The sequence below is a fragment of the Schistocerca nitens genome, chromosome 5 (assembly GCF_023898315.1).
Source record: "Schistocerca nitens isolate TAMUIC-IGC-003100 chromosome 5, iqSchNite1.1, whole genome shotgun sequence".
Classification (NCBI taxonomy): Eukaryota; Metazoa; Arthropoda; class Insecta; order Orthoptera; family Acrididae; genus Schistocerca; species Schistocerca nitens.
The window spans coordinates 815,114,042-815,135,197 of NC_064618.1; the positions used below are offsets into that span (position 1 = coordinate 815,114,042).

General features: G+C 42.6%; 1 protein-coding gene across 1 annotated transcript in view; it reads left to right on the top strand.

Moving 5' to 3' along the window:
- Positions 1-21,156, top strand: part of LOC126260737 (atrial natriuretic peptide receptor 1-like) — a 506,740-nt gene that overhangs the window by 414,561 nt on the left and 71,023 nt on the right. Inside the window, exons 18-20 of the mRNA XM_049958075.1 lie at positions 2,083-2,206; positions 7,423-7,491; positions 19,066-19,240. Of these exons, the coding sequence (XP_049814032.1) occupies positions 2,083-2,206; positions 7,423-7,491; positions 19,066-19,240 (368 nt within the window). The remainder of the gene's footprint in view (positions 1-2,082; positions 2,207-7,422; positions 7,492-19,065; positions 19,241-21,156) is intronic.

A 21,156-nucleotide genomic window follows, 5' to 3' on the forward strand; every position in this document is an offset into this window, starting at 1 on the left:
CCAAAAGAAAGATTGGACTTAACGTTCCATCGAAAGCAGAGTCATTAGAGACCGATCACAAGGTCGGATTATGAAAGGGTAGGGACGGAAATCGCCCGTGCCATTTTCAAAGTGGCCATCCCGGCATTTGCTTCGAGCGATTTGGGGAAATCACAGGAAACCCAAATTTGGGTGGCTCGACAGGGATTTTAACCGTCGTCTTCTCAAATGCGAGTCCAGTGGTATAACTACGGTGCCACATCGCTTCGTCCTCGACCAGCCCACTTCCCACCAATGTCGTAAATTATATTCCAAGCCTCTCCGCAGGGTCTCATGAAGTGAAGGCATGTGAGGCTGTTGATGGTGATTCGTTCGTCGGATGGGGAATTTAAACTGGGTGGCCACTTTGGTGCCATTCGATAGTTGTAGTCTCTGTGTATGCACCAGCGTTTACCGTTCTCCTTCTCCTGTTATCATTCCGCAACACATACATAACACTACACTACGCACGTATTCAGTACAGTCACCTACATTGTTCAATTACACATACGACACAGCTCTCACAGATCCACAAGGGGGAGGAGCAATGGGCGCGAAGGAAGAACACCCTTTTCGACACGAGGATGAACCCACCCCGTAAGATGTTCCAGTCTAGTGCTACACAGCTACATTTTTACCATATACAAACGCTTATGTTACAGAGTTTAACAGATAGGAAAAATGTTTGAATATCGATACTTTCATCCACATTACACTCCGCAAAGATCCCACACGGGAAATGATATGCACTTCCATTAATTACTGATGGTCCAAATGTGGAATTTTGAGAAGCAGTTCCCCGATGCGATTGGGAAGCAGATGAAGAAGAACGACGGTGACGATGACGAAATGGACATCGGTGCCTTACACTAGGGACTTCCATCTGTTTTATCGTAATAATGCCAGGTGTAACATCAACTATCAGCAAACTGGAGCGGTTAAAAAGAAAATCCTGTTATTGATGTTTCTAAACATCTGTCATTGTTACAAGAGTATTAATTACTACTTGAAGAAGAAAAAGTGCAATTCTTTTGTGAATATGTATCTGTACTTCTACGTACATACTCTGCAAGCCACCCTACTGTGTACGCAAGCGCTGACACAAGCGCTGACGCAAGCGCTGTTGGTAAAATATTTACACACGACATAGGTATAAAGCGTATAATATTTGTTATTTAGTCTATTTCACAAACCGGTTTTCGGCAGTTACACCATCACGAAGTGGCGTCATAGCCAAACACCGGTTTGTGAAACAAACTAAATAACAAACATTATACACCAATGTCGTGTGTTTTTTCATTCACACAGAATCACCTTAGTGTCCTCCTGCCTGAACGTCCGTGTGTCTGTCTGACCGTAGAGATCCCCTTTTCTCCCGGAAGGTTATGGAGATCAAGTTGAAATGTATGTCAAATACTGAAGTGTTTTGTCCCTTGGGGTGTGTGGAGAATTTAATCTCCTACGTCAATGCAATCCAGAGGTAGAGCTATTTATGTCACATATTTCGGTATTCGCAAGATCACTGATAAAAAATCTATAGGGTACTTCCCGTTGACCTACAATCATAAAATTAGCAACATGAATAGTTTTACATCACAGGTCAATGAAAGAAATTCGAATGTTGATAATTTCTGATTATATCACTTCTTTTGCATTTGTTGTCCATCTGTCTCCCTGTCCACCTGCCGGCCGCGGTGGTCTAGCGGTTCTAGGCGCTCACTCCGATACCGCGGGACTGCTACGGTCGCAGGTTCGAATCCTGCCTCGGGCATGGATGTGTGTGATGTCCTTAGGTTAGTTAGGTTTAAGTGGCTCTAAGTTCTAGGGGACTGATGACCACAGATGTTAAGAACCATAGTGCTCAGAGCCTGTCCATCTGTTAAGATCCAGATACGGATAAAGGTATCAAGCTGAAATGTATTCAGTGTAAATAATTGAAGCTTCTAAATCAATGCTATCAAGCGATACAGTCGTGTGGTTGAATGCAAGCAGTTATTCCGTGTGTCCAAAATGTTCCGAGACTGAAGGTCTTCCTTACATTTGACAATCTTTTCTGTTGGTCAGGTCGGTGGCGAGCCAGCTGATAATGGGTCAGGCGGTGATAGCGGAGACGTACGACAGCGTCACCATCTACTTCAGCGACATCGTTGGCTTCACCGCCCTCTCAGCCGAGAGCACGCCAATGCAGGTCAGTGTGACGCACGGAAAAAGCTGAACTTTACTGCTGCCGGTACTGCGTTAAAGGACTTAAGTGACACTTATAAATTGCTAGAAAAGTATTAGATACGTATATATCCTGTAGATTCCGTTTAACACCTTGTGTTTGTCTACGTTTTTAGAGGCAGACCGCTACCTCCGTTGGACATGCATATTGAGCAATCCGTATGTGTTCTACCCAGATTAACCATACGTCAGCCACCCGTACAGCACTAATTGAGCGGCAAACCTTAAACTGAACACCTGTACAGGTATCTGAGTCCCGCTACGGTACAGATTTAGTGTATGGTGTTTTACAGATGTAATCTGCAGATATCTTTAGTTCTAAATGTGAGTCCTTGAGGAAAGGATCGAATTCTTATTCCCTTTTATATAAGTGGGATTATAGAGGTCATTCTTTGCATTTCCGTGTGGTGCTGTTCAAGATGTGGTCATATCTTTGATTTTCATCCCTTGTCATTGTGATACTATTTACTCTAAGGTTTGTCGGAAGAAAATGGAGAAAATGGAACATGTTTCATTTCCCTAAATGAAGAAGTATATCCTAGTCTTTGTAAGTACTACTCTTGTCCGAAAGCTCTATTTCATGTACATTAAACGATTATTAAGATCCTACATACCAAACACTTTAGTCTGATGTAAGATAGTTGTAGCTTTCTAGCGCTGATTTTGCTGTTCTCGATGGTTAGCTAAGTAAGCAAGAAATATAAATGCAGACTGCTTTATCGTCCGAAAAAGCTGCCTGTCAACAAAAGTAACGCATCACAAAAGGGAAGAGGAAATGTAATCAAACTAAAAGGACGAGATCATGTTATTTCAGTGGTTATAAAACTGAGTAAAATATATAAAAAACTTCTCAGTATGAGCCCGCTTATCAGTATAACGTTGTACTCCCTCTGGCTGAATACATGCACTTATTCATTTGGGAAGAGCATCGTGAAGCCGTTGTGTCCTCTCCTGATACCATCTGTCTCACAACCGTTGCAATGGGTTCTTGTTTTTGTTGTTGTTGTTGTTGTGGTATTCAGTCCAGAGATGTGGTTTGATGCAGCTGTCCATGCTACTCTATCCTGTGCAAGCTTCTTCATCTCCCAGTACCTACTGCAACTTACATCCTTCTGAATCTGTTTAGTGCATTCATCTCTTGGTCTCTCTCTACGATTTTTACCCTCCACGCTGCCCTCCAATACTAAATTGGTGATTCTTTGATGCCTCCGAATATGTCCTACCAACCGATGCCCTCTTCTAGTCATGTTGTGCCACTAATTTCTCTTCTCCCCAGTTCTCTTCAATACCTCCTCGTTAGTTATGTGATCTACCCACCTAATGTTCAGCATTCTTCTGCACCATCACATTTCGGAAGCTTCTATTCTCTTCTTGTATAAACTATTTATCGTCCACGTTTCACTTCCGTACATGGCTACGCTCCATACAAATACTTTCAGAAACGACTTCCTGACACTTAAATCTATACTCGGTGTTTACAAATTTCTCTTCTTTAGAAACGCTTTCCTTGCCATTGTCAGTCTACATTTTATATCCTCTGTACTTCGACCATCGTGAATTATTTTGCTCCCCAAATAGCAAAACTCATTTACTACTTTAAGCGTCTCATTTCCTAATCTAATTCCCGCAGCATCACCCGATTTAATTCGACTACATTCCATTATCCTCGTTTTGCTTTTGTTGATGTACATCTTGTATCCTCCTTTCAAGACACTGTCCATTCCGGTCAGCTGCTCTTCCAGGTCCTTTGATGTCTCTGACATAATTACAATGTCATAGGCGAACCTCAAGGTTTTTATTTCTTCTCCATGGATTGTAATACCTACTCCGAATTTTTCTTTTGTTTTCTTTACTGCTTGCTCAACATCTGGGAGAGGCTACAACCCTGTCTCACTCACTTCCCAACCACTGCTTCCCTTTCATGCCCATAGTCTCTTATAACTGCCGTCTTGTTTCTGTACAAATTGGAAATAGCCGTCTTAAAATCTGTATATACTGAGACGGAGTTGCCATTCTAGCCGGCCGTCATGACCGAGCGGTTCTAGGCGCTTAAGCGCAGAATCACGAGGCTGCTACAGTCACAGATTCGAATACTGCCTCGGGCAGTTAGGTTTACGTAGTTCTAGGTCTAGGGGACTGATAACCTGAGATGTTAAGTCCCATAGTCCTTAAGAGCCATTTGAACCATTTGCCGTCCTAGCTAGTCCCAGACACCTCTATTTCAGACAGATCTGAGGATCCTACTGGCAAGAGAGAACCACAATGTGGCGCTGGTAGTTCATAGAGACACGAGGCATGCGTTAGCGAGCATTATCCTGTTGGAAAATGGCGTCACGACACATAAGCATGAGAGGTAACGCGTGAGGACACAGGATGTCGGAAACGTACCGTTAACCCTTCAGAGTTCCCTCAATCACTACCACCCGTGACTTGCAGTCATACTCAGTGCTTCCTCACTCCGTGATGGAAAGAGAAATATCGCTGTGACTCGACAAAGTAATGGAGCAATGGGACCAGCCCCATGGCCATCACAATAGTCACTGACGGTAGTCAACGTGGGTAGTGCGAAACGATAATTGATCACTGACGACAAGGCAGTTCATCAGCAATTCATGCCTCCCGGTAACTTCACCACTCCGAACGAAGCAGTCCGTGTTGTGATGTTAACAACAACTTAGCCTGATACGGTAATTCCCTAATCAGTCTGATGCTGGTCTCCGAGTAAAGGTGCAGGATGACAGAAAGTTGGAGGGAGCTCGGTACTTGTCCTCGGATGGCAAGCGCAGGTGTGAAGCGGTTACTACATGCCTTGTGGACAATAGAGAAATCCTCCCTGTGGTGGTCACGCACGACCGACCGGAACCTTGAAGACCAGCACGGCAACGCTTACGTCCTCAGGCAGTCCAACGTCAGGCAATAGGCTGTTCCGAATGTCCCATAAACCCGGATACTGCACCATTCTATTAGAAGTCCATATGAAAACCTACAATGTGGTCGCATCTCCTCTCAGCCTGTTGCCAATAACACCGTCTCATACGAGTACGCAACATCTACGTCTACTTCACAGCCATCACGCAACACCTGACATTGTTCATGTCCCTTATACAGGGTGTTACAAAAAGGTACGGCCAAACTTTCAGGAAACATTCCTCACACACAAAGAAAGAAAATATGTTATGTGTACATGTGTCCGGAAACGCTTACTTTCCATGTTAGAGATCACTTTATCACTTCTCTTCAAATCACATTAATCATAGAATGGAAACACACAGCAACAGAACGTACCAGCGTGACTTCAAACACTTTGTTACACGAAATGTTCAAAATGTCCTCCGTTAGCGAGGATACATGCATCCATCCTCCGTCGCATGGAATCACTGATGCGCTGATGCAGCCCTGGAGATTGGCGTATTGTATCACAGCCACCCACAATACGAGCAAGAAGAGTCTCTGCATTTGGTACCGGGGTTGCGTAGACAAGAGGTTTCAAATGCCGCCATAAATGAAAGTCAAGGGGGTTGAGGTCAGGAGAGCGTGGAGGCCATGAAATTGATCAGCCTCTACCAATCCATCGGTCACCGAACCTGTTGTTGAGAAGCGTACGAACACTTCGACTGAAATGTGCAGGAGCTCCATCGTGCATTATCCACATGTTGTGTCGTACTTGTAAAGGCACATGTTCTAGCACCACAGGTAGAGTATCCCGTATGAAATCATGATAACGTGCTCCATTGAGCGTAGGTGGAAGAACATGGGGCCCAATCAAGACATCGCCAACAATGCCTGCCCAAACGTTCACAGAAAATCTGTGTCGATGACGTGATTGCACTATTGCGTGCGGATTCTCGTCAGCCCACACATGTTGATTGTGAAAATTTAAAATTTGATCACGTTGGAATGAAGCCTCATCCGTAAAGAGAACTTTTGCACTGAAATGAGGATTGGCACATTGTTGGATGAACCATTCGCAGAAGTGTACCCGTGGAGGCCAATCAGCTGCTGATAGTGCCTGCACACGCTGTACATGGTACGGAAACAAATGGTTCTCCCGTAGCACTCTCCATACAGTGACGTGGTCAACGTTACCTTGTACAGCAGCAACTTGTCTGACGCTGACATTAGGGTTATCGTCAACTGCACGAAGAATTGCCTCGTCCATTGCAGGTGTCCTCGTCGTTCTAGGTCTTCCCCAGTCGCGAGTCGTAGGCTGGAATGTTCCGTGCTCGCTAAGACGCCGATCAATTGCTTCGAACGTCTTACTGTCGGGAAATCTGTCTGGAAATCTGTCCCGATACAAACGTACCGCGCCACGGCTATTGCCCCGTGCTAATCCATACATCAAATGGGCATCTGCCAACTCCGCGTTTGTAAACATTGCACTGACTGCAAAACCACATTCGTGATGAACACTAACCTGTTGATGCTACGTACTGATGTGCTTGATGCTAGTACTGTAGAGCAATGAGTCGCATCTCAACACAAGCACCGAAGTCAACATTACCTTCCTTCAATTGGACCAACTGGTCGTGAATCGAGGAAGTACAGTACATACTGACGAAACTAAAATGAGCTCTAACATGGAAATTAAGCGTTTCCGGACGCATGTCTACATAACATCTTTTCTTTATTTGTGTGTGTGGAATGTTTCCTGAAAGTTTGGCCGTACCTTTTTGTAACACCCTGTATACTCTATCAGGCCTGCCAACAACACTAAACTCCAGCAACGCTAATGTACTCTGGTGCTCGTTCCTCCTGTGAAAGAAAATTGCAGTTCTAATCATTTAAATACCCACTGACGGAGTATTTGTGTGTTACACTGCCATCCGACCTTGTCTTCTGGGTGGTTCACTTCTTCTCAGGCAGTGTAGTTGCGGCATTTAGCTCCTCACACGCGTATGTCAGCTTCATCTGCCCACATACATTCGAGTCAGTCGATGCGCTACCATCACTTTTTAACACTTGAATTTCAGTTTGTGTACAGCTCTGTAAGGTGACGGTGTATCAAACGAAGTTGTGCGTTTGCGAAATTTTAAATTTAAATTGTCCAACAATTTTAAACTTACTACTGCGCGGCCGCGATGCATAACAGTGCTGTACGCTAGAAGTGTTTGTGTGATCTCTGGTCATGAGGCGTTATTTCCAGTAAATGTATCACTCATAAACTGTCTTACGTTGTTTCAGGTGGTGGATTTGCTGAACGATCTCTACAGCTGTTTCGATTCAATCATTGAAAATTTCGACGTATACAAGGTATATATTCCCAATATTATAACAAAGTAGTTGAAAATTTTGTTGAAATTGTTTTGGAAACTACTTTTGAGTAGATCTACATCTGTACTTGGCAAGCCTCCGTGTGGTGTGTGGCGGAGGGTACGTATTGTCACAGACCCACTCCCACCGCCTCCCCCCCTGTTATACCACCAAGTCTTTATGCTCTCCATAAAGGACACAAGAGTTTTTTCCAATACGAAATACTCTTAATTAATTTTTCTCTTACAACTTTTACAATAACGCAAATAATAACTATAAACTATGTTAAGACATCATATTCAGCCACACACAGAGGTAGTGAGTAATGAATTTGATTTAGGGATAGTCATTAGCATAACATATTACGCCTAATGTCTAGCATGAATGGTACCCCTAGAACACTCACATTACAAAGATTGTTAATGCACTAGTATCCGTAAGAGAAATAACAGTCTTCAGAAAGTACTATCAAAACAGCATATACACTTATAGTCAATGAGCAATGGATAATATGCGAGTTTACCACAATGATCACTTACTGTGTGATGAACTTTGATCAGCTCTAACACAACACAGGATCACTAAACACACGCTGGTGTAATAATTACGTCACATGAAACTTTTAATGGGATAGAACACCGCAGCTTTCCCTCGTCCTGAACTGAATACTTACAATATGTTAAAACAATCAAGCGTGAACTTTATAAAGCAAGTGAGTTTGTGTGTTGTGTATTAAGTATCTACACTGCACACTGAAAAAGCATAAATGATTGTGAGAGCTGATTTTATGTTGCTTCGTCTTTTGAAATCAAACTTGGGTTTGGGATCAGTAAGGTTCTTTTTGTGTTTTCGGTGATACATGTAGGCTCCATTTTGAAGGAGGTAATGTATAGTACTAGAGTCTTCACAGAGACATGGTTGAGGACTGTGGGACCAGAGTTTTAGTTAATTCGGAGGGCTTTGCAAATTTTGGTGTTGGTACTTAAATTTTGCTCACATTCGACTTGTCCCACAGTGATCTCAGGATCACACCACACTGGGATATAGGACTTAGTCGAAATGTAACTGAAGGAGCGATTTGCGACTAATTTCTTAATCCTTTCATACTTGCAGCGTAATGGGATTAGTCGCAAATTTTAAGAAACACCTACATCACAGTGGAGATTTCACAAAGTCACCTCACTAACATGCTAATATACTTGTAGTTGCCACAGAATTCCGAAACAGTGGTTTATTAAACTGGTAAGTGAGGATTAGACAGGTCTGTTGGTTATGAAAAAGCACGTTCTTGGTATAAAAATGATCGTGTGATTTCTCCTCTTACATTGTTGCCAAGCCACACTAATTCTCATTTCATTAGCTGTTGATGAACCTTACAAATTAGATGATTCCATAGAAAAAGTTTGTAGTTATTCATATGCCACGATAGAGAAAATAGTTTTTTTTGTAAGCGATATGGCGAAGCGGTCTGTTCCTTGCATGCCCCATTTGTCAAAATCTCGTTTCGTATCTTGAAACTTTTTTTGAGATATAAGGGATGTTATGAATATATCAGTAATACCTAATCGTTTGCGCATTCATGCTGAATGAAAGTGCTACATACAAATCATCAAATCATTTTCTCAAGACTGCGGGTAGTAATACAACTTTTACCCAGCTTAAAGAAAAATTTAGTATGTTAGCTACATTTTATACACAACAATGTGTGACCTGACATAAAGCAAACGTAAACTCACAGTGGCTCCTATCTTTCATTTAGATCTATTCTAATCTAGTTCAGTGTGTTACTTAATATCAAAACATAACAATCTCTGCGACAATTAAACACTAGTTAGTTCATCATATGGCTTATAAATGAGGTTAGAAGATGCGAAAGAATGACATGTCTTTACTGAACAGTATCTTTAAAATTGTTTAAGAAAGGTCCCAGAGCAGCAGGCGTGTGCACACAGCCATTCCCGTTTTGCAGTGCACAGACGACCTGCAGCACTGAAAGAAGCAAGGAACGTTTCGTTCGTTCCGGATGGGTAGGAGGTGCTGACATCTGGCGGCCACTGTGAGCTGTCCCATTAGATAACATGGCGATATTCTTTGTGCTGCTTGTAGTCGCCTTACGCTGGACTGCGCTACGCAGATACTCCGCTTTCTTTGTGTACACACCCTAACAATCCTCCCAGGGAGGTGGCTAGCAGGGCTACATGCCAAATACTGTCTGAAAAAGTCACAGAACAGAGATAAATTTGAATATCACCCCAAAAAATTAAACCAACTTTTATAAGAGAGAAATGGTATCTTACACTAAAATCCGGCTCAGACAAGAAAACTAGAATTGAATATAAGAAAATTTTAAAAAATAACAGCTAAAGTAGACAGAGTGAAGGGATAGCCCCCCGTGATTGGCTGGTGCTTCTTGTTACAAAGTGCTGGCCTGGCAGAAGGTGCCATCTGCCAAGGTTTTCCACTCGTGGAGACTTAGTGAAGATCATCCTGGCTTCTCGAGTAAGCTTGGTGGACGGTAGTGGTATGCCGTCGTGGTAACGCTGTAGAAACTCGTTTTTGCTTGCTAACCGCAAGACATTGATGTTTGGGATGGGAGGGGGGGGGCGGGGATTGTGTTGTTTGGGGGAGGAGACCAGACAGTGAGGTCATCGGTGTCATCGGATTGGGAAAGGATGGGGTAGGAATTCGGCAATGCCCTTGCAAAGGCACCATTCCGGCATTTGCCTGGAGCGATTTAGGGAAACCACGGAAAACTTTAACCAGGATGGCCAGACGCGGGATTGAACCGTCGTCCTCCAGAATGCGAGTCCAGTGTGCTAACCACTGCGCCACCTCGCTCGGTCATTGATGTTTCTGTTACAGCTGTAAGATTTTTGTGGACAGAAAAACTATGGCTCACATGGCTCTGAGCACTATGCGACTTAACTTCTGAGGTCATCAGTCGCCTAGAACCTAGAACTAATGAAACCTAACTAACCTAAGGACATCACATGCATCCATGCCCGAAGCAGGATTCGAACCTGCGACCGTAGCCGTCGCTCGGCTCCATACTGTAGCGCCTAGAACCGCACGGCCATTCCGTACAGAACAACTATGAGTCATTTGTTAATACCTGGAGTATTAGAATTGCTAGTGCTTTTCTAAAGGATTTTCTGTTGTCAGATATTTTTGGAATGCTTGTTCTCCTGGAAACCCAGTCATTCATACGAGATCTAATGTTACTATCACATTTTCAGCTCGTTGCTTGTCAGCCGTTACACACAGGTTAATGCCTAGCTGGCATCAGATGTACTACAGCTTTTGTCACCCAGACGATGATAGTTTATATTGCTCATCAGTTTAATTTCCAACGCTGAATTAATAGGTTATATGCTGCACTGAGACCTTCTGCTTGCTTTCGATATCTGCGATATTTAACGGCGACCTCTGTCATCAAAACATCATGTATACTACAGTAGTTGCCTCTGAGGGCAGCAGTTTTTCCCGAGTAAATTATTAAAGTTCCAGCGATGAACGCCGGATTGTATTTACACTGCCTCAGAGATGTGGTTACTGGGATCGGTCACCTGGAGGCCATCTACATGAACGCCGAGCTATATACGGCATCTCCTTCTTATTAATTTTAAGTTTGTTCTCTTCGTAACCTACCTGCAGGTTAGTCTTCAAAAAGATCCTGCCAACATGCGGTCGGTTAATAACACTCATAGCTGTGAATTGATATAGGCACTACAGAAGCAGTTCCAACGTTCCGCTTGACATTTGAAACAAGACTTAAGTAAAATCAAGACATGTTCATACGATTTGTCTCCTCTGAAAAAGCGTTTGACAGAGAAAAATTGAGCAAAAATTCTCAGGAAGATAGGTGTAACTTATCGTGAAAGACGACTAGTATGCAATATGTGCTGTAACTAACGGAAAAGTGAAGAATGGAGAAAAGAGAATGAAGTGACTGAATTAGAAAAGATATACGACAAGTTCACAGTATTTCGTCCCTACTGTTCAGTCTATGCACCGAAGAAGCAATGAAGGAAAGAAACTATTAATAACTAGAATACCTAGCATCAATGTTCCACAGTGATATTTACTACTTCGTAATGAACTGGCTTTTTTCCAGCCGGCCGGTGTGACCGAGCGGTTCTAGGCGCTTCAGTCTCGAAACGCGAGACCGCTACTGTCACAGGTTCGAATCCTGCCTCGGACATGGATGTGTGTGATGTCCTTAGGTTAGTTAGGTTTAAGTAGTTCTAAGTTCTAGGGGACTGATGGCCTCAGATGTTAAGATTAGGTTAGGTTAGTGTTGTTTAACGTCCCGTCAACAACGAGGTCATTAGAGACGGAGCGCAAGCTCGGGTTAGGGAAGGATGGGGAAGGAAATCGGCCGTGCCCTTTTAAAGGAACCATCCCGGCATTTGCCTGAAAAGATTTAGGGAAATCACAGAAAACCTAAATCAGGATGGCTGGAGACGGGATTGAACCGTCGTCCTCCAGAATACGAGTCCAGTGTGCTAACCACTGCGCCAACTCGCTCGGTCAGATGTTAAGTCCCATAGTGCTCAGAGCCATTTGTACCAATTTTTTTTTTTGGCTTTCGACCTCATAGGTCATCGTCAGATAATTTAATGCTAAACAGATAGTACACAAAACTTCTGCAAGAATTCATATTTGTACAAAGAATGTGGTACCAAGATATGTGACATTTTATGACGGCATCGATACAAAACACAAGTATGATGTGACACCTAAAGAGATTCTGAACAAATAAATCTTATATTACAGTATATTAAAATATTAAAACTATATGATTGTATAAAACAGAACTGTTCTACACGTGAGTATGGTACAGACTGCTATGTCATATGGATAAACTGGTGAATGTATCGAACACACCGAATTAAGGCAGGGGAATAAAGAAGCCTATGGAATGTGGCTGTGGAACAGTTATAACAAGCTTTTTACTTAATGGTCAGAGATATAATAAGTGGCTCCTGCTGTAACAAGGGCCTGTAATGGAACAATGTTTGGTCATTAAGGACCAGTTCAGGATTCTTGGGGAGGGGGGGGGTTTCTTGTTGTTGTGGTCTTCAGTCCTGAGACTGGTTTGATGCAGCTCTCCATGCTACTCTATCCTGTGCAAGCTTCTTCATCTCCCAGTACCTACTGCAACCTACATCCTTCTGAATCTGCTTAGTGTATTGATCTCTTTGTCTCCCTCTACGATTTTTACCCTCCACGCTGCCCTCCAATGCTAAATTTGTGATCCCTTGATGCCTCAAAACATGTCCTACCAACCGATCCCTTCTTCTAGTCAAGTTGTGCCACAAACTTCTCTTCTCCCCAATCCTATTCAATACCTCCTCATTAGTTACGTGATCTACCCACCTTATCTTCAGCATTCTTCTGTAGCACCACATTTCGAAAGCTTCTATTCTCTTCTTGTCCAAACTAGTTATCGTCCATTTTTCACTTCCATACATGGCTACACTCCATACAAATAATTTAAGAAACGACTTCCTGACACTTAAATCTATACACGATGTTAACAAATTTCTCCTCTTCAGAAACGATTTCCTTGCCATTGCCAGTCTACATTTTATATCCTCTCTACTTCGACCATCACCAGTTATTTTACTCCCTAAATAGCAAAACTCCTTTACTACTTTAAGTGTCTCATTTCCTAATCTAATCCCCTCAGCATCACCCGATTTAATCTGACTACATTCCATTATCCTCGTTTTGCTTTTGTTGATGTTCATCTTATATCCTCCTTTCAAGACACTGTCCATTCCGTTGAACTGCTCTTCCAAGTCCTTTGCTGTCTCTGACAGAATTACAATGTCATCGGCGAACCTCAAAGTTTTTACTTCTTTTCCATGAATTTTAATACCTACTCCGAATTTTTCTTTTGTTTCCTTTACTGCTTGCTCAATATACAGATTGAATAACATCGGGGAGAGGCTACAACCCTGTCTCACTCCTTTCCCAACCACTGCTTCCCTTTCATGCCCCTCGTCTCTTATAACTGCCATCTGGTTTCTGTACAAATTGTAAATAGCCTTTCGCTCCCTGTATTTTACCCCTGCCACCTTCAGAATTTGAAAGAGAGTATTCCAGTTAACATTGTCAAAAGCTTTCTCTAAGTCTACAAATGCTAGAAACGTAGGTTTGCCTTTTCTTAATCTTTCTTCTAAGATAAGTCGTAAGGTTAGTATTGCCTCACGTGTTCCAACATTTCTACGGAATCCAAACTGATCTTCCCCGAGGTCCGCTTCTACCAGTTTTTCCATTCGTCTGTAAAGAATTCGCGTTAGTATTTTGCAGCTGTGACTTATTAAACTGATAGTTCGGTAATTTTCACATCTGTCAACACCTGCTTTCTTTGGTATTGAAATTACTATATTCTTCTTGAAGTCTGTGGGTATTTCGCCTGTCTCATACATCTTGCTCACCAGATGGTAGAGTTTTGTCATGACTGGCTCTCCCAAGGCCATCAGTAGTTATAATGGAATGTTGTCTACTCCCGGGGCCTTGTTTCGACTCAGGTCTTTCAGTGCTCTGTCAAACTCTTCACGCAGTATCTTATCTCCCATTTCATCTTCATCTACATCCTCTTCCATTTCCATAATACTGTCCTCAAGTACATCGCCCTTGTATAAACCCTCTATATACTCCTTCCACCTTTCTGCCTTCCCTTCTTTGCTTAGAACTGGGTTGCCATCTGAGCTCTTGATATTCATACAAATGGTTCTCTTCTCTCCAAAGGTCTCTTTAATTTTCCTGTAGGCAGTATCTATCTTACCCCTAGTGAGACAAGCCTCTACATCCTTACATTTGTCCTCTAGCCATCCCTGCTTAGCCATTTTGCACTTCCTGTCGATCTCATTTTTGAGACGTTTGTATTCCCTTCTGCCTGCTTCATTTACTGCATTTTTATATTTTCTCCTTTCATCAATTAAATTCAATATTTCTTCTGTTACCCAAGGATTTCTATTAGCCCTCGTCTTTTTACCTACTTGATCCTCTGCTGCCTTCACTACTTCATCCCTCAGAGCTACCCATTCTTCTTCTACTGTATTTCTTTCCCCCATTCCTGTCAATTGTTCCCTTATGCTCTCCCTGAAACTCTCTACAACCTCTGGTTCTTTCAGTTTATCCAGGTCCCATCTCCTTAAATTCCCACCTTTTTGCAGTTTCTTCAGTTTCAATCTGCAGTTCATAACCAATAGATTGTGGTCAGAATCCACATCTGCCCCTGGAAATGTCTTACAATTTAAAACCTGGTTCCTAAATCTCTGTCTTACCATTATATAATCTATCTGATACCTATTAGTATCTCCAGGATTCTTCCAGGTATACAACCTTCTTTTATGATTCTTGAACCAAGTGTTAGCTATGATTAAGTTATGCTCTGTGCAAAATTCTACAAGGCGGCTTCCTCTTCTATTTCTTCCCCCCACTCCATATTCACCTACTATGTTTCCTTCTCTCCCTTTTCCTACTGACGAATTCCAGTCACCCATGACTATTAAATTTTCGTCTCCCTTCACTACCTGAATAATTTCTTTTATCTCGTCATACATTTCATCTATTTCTTCATCATCTGCAGAGCTAGTTGGCATATAAACTTGTACTACTGTAGTAGGCATGGGCTTTGTGTCTATCTTGGCCACAATAATGCGTTCACTATGCTGTTTGTAGTAGGTAACCCGCACTCCTATTTTTTTATTCATTATTAAACCTACTCCTGCATTACCCCTATTTGATTTTGTATTTATAACCCTGTAATCACCTGACCAAAAGTCTTGTTCCTCCTGCCACCGAACTTCACTAATTCCCACTATATCTAACTTTAACCTATCCATTTCCCTTTTTAAATTTTCTAACCTACCTGCCCGATTAAGGGATCTGACATTCCACGCTCCGATCCGTGGAATGCCTGTTTTCTTTCTCCTGATAACGACGTCCTCTTGAGTAGTCCCCGCCCAGAGATCAGAATGGGGGACTATTTTACCTCCGGAATATTTTACCCAAGAGGACGCCATCATCATTTAATCATACAGTAAAGCTGCATGTCCTCGGGAAAAATTACGGCTGTAGTTTCCCCTTGCTTTCAGCCGTTCGCAGTACCAGCACAGCATGGCCGTTTTGGTTAATGTTACAAGGCCAGATCAGTCAATCATCCAGACTGTTGCCCCTGTAACTACTGAAAAGGCTGCTGCCCCTCTTCAGGAACCACATGTTTGTCTGGCCTCTCAACAGATACCCCTCCGTTGTGGTTGCACCTACGGTATGGCCATCTGTATGGCTGAGGCACGCAAGCCTCCCCACCAATGGCAAGGTCCATGGTTCATGGGGGAAGGGGGTTTTCTTAATGGGCATTATTTCAAGAAACGTTCAGAAGTGTAGTAAAATACAGGATGAAAAGAAACGTCAATGATAAGGTTCATTGATGACACTTTAATGTCAGTGTAAGTGAAAAATAATTCCAGAACATGTTGCAGTTCAGTTAGCACATAACATGGTTTGACAGAAAAATGAAGAAGTACGAAGATCATGAGTATCAGAAACGAGATTAGCAATGAGTTTAGCATCATCAAATTGAAGATCTCAAAGTAGATTAAGTGAAAATATTCTGCTGTCTTATAAGGACAGCAATGCATGATGCACGAGGCAAGGAGTACACAAAAAGCAGACTGAAAGAGACAAAGGTGGTATTCTTGTGTAAAATAAGCTTATTGATATCAAACATTGGTCTTAATTTGAGCTAGAAATTTTCATAACCTAGGTCCAAAATTACAGCGTTGCATAGAAATGAATTATGGAGTGAAAACGGAAGGGAACAGAATCGAAGCGTTTCAGATGTAGTGCTGTGGGGAGCTGTTGATAATCAGGGTGACTGTGAAGATAAGAAATGAAGAGATTCTCCGCAGAATAGAGGAAGAGAGGAATATGTGATACACATTTAAAAGAAGAAGAGGCAGGAAGATAGGACATGTGTTAAGGCATCATCGATTAAATTCCATTTTACCTGAGGGAGCTGTAGGGAGTAAAGGCTATGGGCAAAAACAGAAATTGCAATATATCCAACAAATAACTGTGACGGAGCCATAAGAGAGAACATTGACCCATTCAGAAGATTGATGACCAAAAACAAAAAATAAATAAAAATACTTCCCTGTTGAAGAATAGCCTCAGGAAGTAGGGATATTCTGAAGCTAGTAATGCCAATCGACCTAAACTATTCTTCACAAAGTGTATGGTAGCTAGTTACTTATTCAGTTATGACACGAAGAGGTTTTATTTTAGAAGTAACTTTCAATTATATTTCTCTTTTTATTGTTGACATTCACTGTAAGGAAATTGTACATGGGATGTATCATTCAACATCCAATATTACGGAGACAGGCGTTTACGATATAATTATAAGCAGAATTCTGTCTAAATTGTAACCTTGTAGTCAGTCTATTGTATGAAGTTCACAGTTAGTTATCAACGGTAGCACTAAAATGAGAAGAATATCCAACAACAAAACGTTGAAATGTCATAAATAGACAATGTTTTTTCTTCTCCTTCTTCATCCCTAAACGTTTCTGTTGATGCAGGTCACTCACAAAGCCTCTTCCGATCTTCTCTTTTCTCCCAGAGTCTATCGTTCAGCAGTTCCTCACACTGCACTCCTCTTCAGTCCACATCAACCGTCACCTGGCTTCCCCATCTTGTCGTCGTCTTACAATTGCTCTCCTTCACAGATTCTGTACATTCTAGACCTTTTCTTGCAAGTCTTTCTGGTCCCATTCTTTTAATGTGGGCAGGCCATTTCAGCCAATTTTTTCCATAGTTCTTTTAGGGGATTCATCTGACGGTGTACAGTTTTGTTTCAATCATTATCACATCTCCTGTCGTCTTACCCAGGATCCCTGGTAGAAAACACATCCCTGTCGCTTGTAGCCTGCTCAGATCTTTCTTTAACCAACTCCAGCATTCTGATCCATAGGTAATAATTGGCAGATAATATGCCTTGTACACTACAACTTGGCTTTGGCAAGTACTTTCCAATTTCTAATTTTATGAGATATATAATAATAAAATTTTCATCAATTGTCTCTCCTCTCCGAAATTTCGTCCGTGATATTTCCTTTCTTGTTTAACTTACTTCTCAGATATTGGAAAACATCTACTTCGTTAATTAGTTGTCAGTTACAAATTCCACTTTCACTATTTATTTTTCCTACTGATATTCACTGCCTCATTGTTTGCTAAGCTTATTTCCATGTGTTATTCTTCAATTGTCTCTGCCTGGTATTTAGTTGTTCTTTTTAATTTCTGCTCGTTTTATTCCTAAATCATCTCATTATATGCATGTGCTATGATTTTAATGGCATCTTATATTGATTCTTGGCGAAGTTTCCTTATTTTTGTTGTCCATGACTATAGTAAAGAGCACTCGAGAGAACACACATCCTTAGCGAACATATATGATTTCTTACTATCTATTATAGTGCAATACTGTTATTTGTTGTACAAATTTCTTCTTCTGAGCTGCATTCCTTTTGACAATAGCAGTCTATTCAGACCTTACCATATCTCTTCCCTTCTAAATGCATCAAAGTCTTTTTTATATCTATAAACGCAACTATGATAGCTTTCCCAATTGCTGTTTCCTTTCTATTACTTGCCTGGCTGTAAATATGGCATCTGTAGTTGATCTTCCACGTCGACTCCTTGTTGCTCTCCCTCAAGTCCAACATTTGGTCCACATGGTAGGTGACTATCAACAGCAGGAAGTAGCGGATTGCCCACAAGGAGAAGGAAGTGGGGACTGTGTGTACCACGAGCCCCCTACGGTAGTTGTGAAGGTCCTACAAGAACACTGGGAAATGACAGCCAGCGCAGCTCTGGTGAAGCTATGAAATGTCCAGCAAGCCAGTAGTGCATAATCCTTTTGTTTTCAACAACCAATAAGCTAGTGCTTACATACGATGATTAGTATGTTGATACCAATTTCTTGAATGTCGATGGTTATGACTGTTTTCAATTCATTAAATTTTAATGCCTGTGCGCATTGTAAAAGTAATCCCAAAACCTAAATTCTGAAGGAATTCTGACCTTGTCAAAAGACCAAAAACGGGTCAACCGATCATACCTTTACTGGATATCGGCTTTAAACCGTGTCATATGATGTTGTGGCGTGTGACATTGCGCCATACACAAATAGGAAGAGAAGAAAATACTGACAATATTTATTATGCTCCCATATTATGAAAGTTGTGGTGACAGATGGCTCTGTAGAGAAGCCCATGATCCTGGGAAGGTTGCTATTTGTCGAAAACAATGAATGAGAATACGAAATCGTTTTTGTGTGATACTGATTCGTAGGGTATCCCGAGGCCTCCGTTAGGTTAGATGGAGACAATTAGGGTCTGAGGTGGAAAATGGTACCGAAAGTTTCAATTTGTCCCCCAAAGATAGCATGAAAGAGAAGCATGAACATGTTCGATTCTTGGTTTTGACTTGTAAGCACTGTCAGGGGAAGTAAGGCTTTGATGAATGTGCACTCACGCCTATCTTTCCCGGCAGGTCGAGACCATCGGCGACGCGTACATGGTGGTGTCGGGGCTGCCGGTGCGGAACGGTATGCTGCACGCCCGCGAGGTGGCTCGCATGGCGCTGGCGCTGCTGCAGGCCGTGCGGGGATTCACCATCCGCCACCGGCCGCACGACCAGCTCAAGCTGCGCATCGGCATCCACACAGGTAGGCAACCCAGCAGCACACAGCAATTACTGCGAAGTCCGGGGCGTTCATTGCTGATGTAGCTGTTCTTTAAAATTCCCTATGTTTGTACTGTTAGTCGTAAGGAGAGACAGCAGATGCTTTTGTTGTAAGCTATGTGAGTCACTTGCAGACTGTCCATATTACTCAATGGGTAAACCGATCGCAGCCTTAGCTGCAGGTTGCCTACATAACGACTCCCAACGGCGAAAAAACTAAATATCCAGAATTTCATAAATTTACTAACAGAATTTACATATTTAAAACGTTGTTGCAATCTGCTCATTGTCCGCCCCCAGTAGCTGAATGGTCAGCGTGACGGATTGCCAATCCTCTGGGCCGGGGTTCGATTCCCGGCTGGGTCGGGGAATTTTCTCCGTCCAGGGACTGGGTGCTGTGCTGCACTCATCATCATTCTATCATCCTCATGTACTGCAGGTCCCCAAAGTGGCGTCAAACTGAAAGGCCGGCACCTGGCGAACGGTCTGCTCGACGGGGAGCCCTAGCCATATGACTGAATAAAAATCTGCTTATTAAGAGGTAAAATTGTATATTTAAGCCTTAATAAATTATATCAAATACCAAAGTGTCGTGGGCCAGAGTGCTCACTGCGCGCGTGTAACCTACACCGGCAGTCGGCAATTGGCGGACCGCGGTGCAGCCCTTGACCGCGTTACGTCAAGAACTGGTCAGCGAAAAATACGTTTTAAGCACAAATTACGTTCTCATATTAGTTAAAAAATATTTTTCTGTAGATAACGATTCGTTTCAGCGTCACCCTTGTAATTTTTTCCAACAGTGTAAAATTAACTACTGAATAATTACACTGAAGGGCCAAAGAGATTAGTATAGTCATGCGTATTCAAATACAGAGATATGGTTATTGCTGCTACAAGGGCAGGTTATCCAGTTTTAAGAGGATTTCAAAGAGGTGTTATATTCGGCGCATGAGCGATGGAACACAGCATCTCCGAGGTAGCAACGAAGTGGGGACTTTCCCGTAAGACCATTTCACGAGTGTACCGTGAATACCAGGAATCAGCCACAACATCAAATCTCCGACATCGCTACGGCCAGAAAAGGATCCTGCCAGAACAAGACCAACGACGACTGAAGAGAATCGTTCAACGTTACAGAAGTGCAGCCCTTACGCAAATTGCTACGGATTTCAATGCTGGGCCATCAGCAAGTGTCAGTATGCGAACCATCCTACGAAACATCTTCGAAGTGGGCGTTCGAAGCCGAATGCCCACTCGTGTACCCTTGATGACTGACTGCGCGTTATAAAGCTTTACGCCTCGCAACACCGACATTGGACTGTTAATGACTGGAAAGATATTGCCTGGTCGGACGAGTCTCGTTTCAGATTGTATCGAGCGGATAGACGTGTACGGGTGTGGAGACAACGTTATGAATCCATTGCCCCTGCGTGTCATCAGCTGACTTGATGGAGGCTGTGTAATGGTGTGGGGCGTGTGGGACCCCTGAGACGTCTAGATACGACTCTGACAGGTGACGCTTATGTAAGTATACTACTGTCTGATCACTCGCATCCATTCACGTCCATTGTGCGCTTCGACGGACCTGGGCAATTTCAGCAGGACAATACGACACTTCGCACGTCCAGAATTGCTACAGAGTGGCTCCAGGATCACTCTTCTAAGTTTAAACACTTCCGCTGGCCACCAGACCCCGCAGACATGAACATTATTGAGTGTATCTGTGATGCCTTGCGACGTGCTGTTCGGAAGATATCTGCACCCCCTCATACTCTTACGGATTTAGGGACAGCCCTGTATCATTCATGGTCAGTTCCCTCCAGCTCTACTTCAGACATTAGTCGAGTCCATGCCACGTCGTGTTGCGCAGTTCTGCCAGCTAGCAGGGGCGCTGCATGA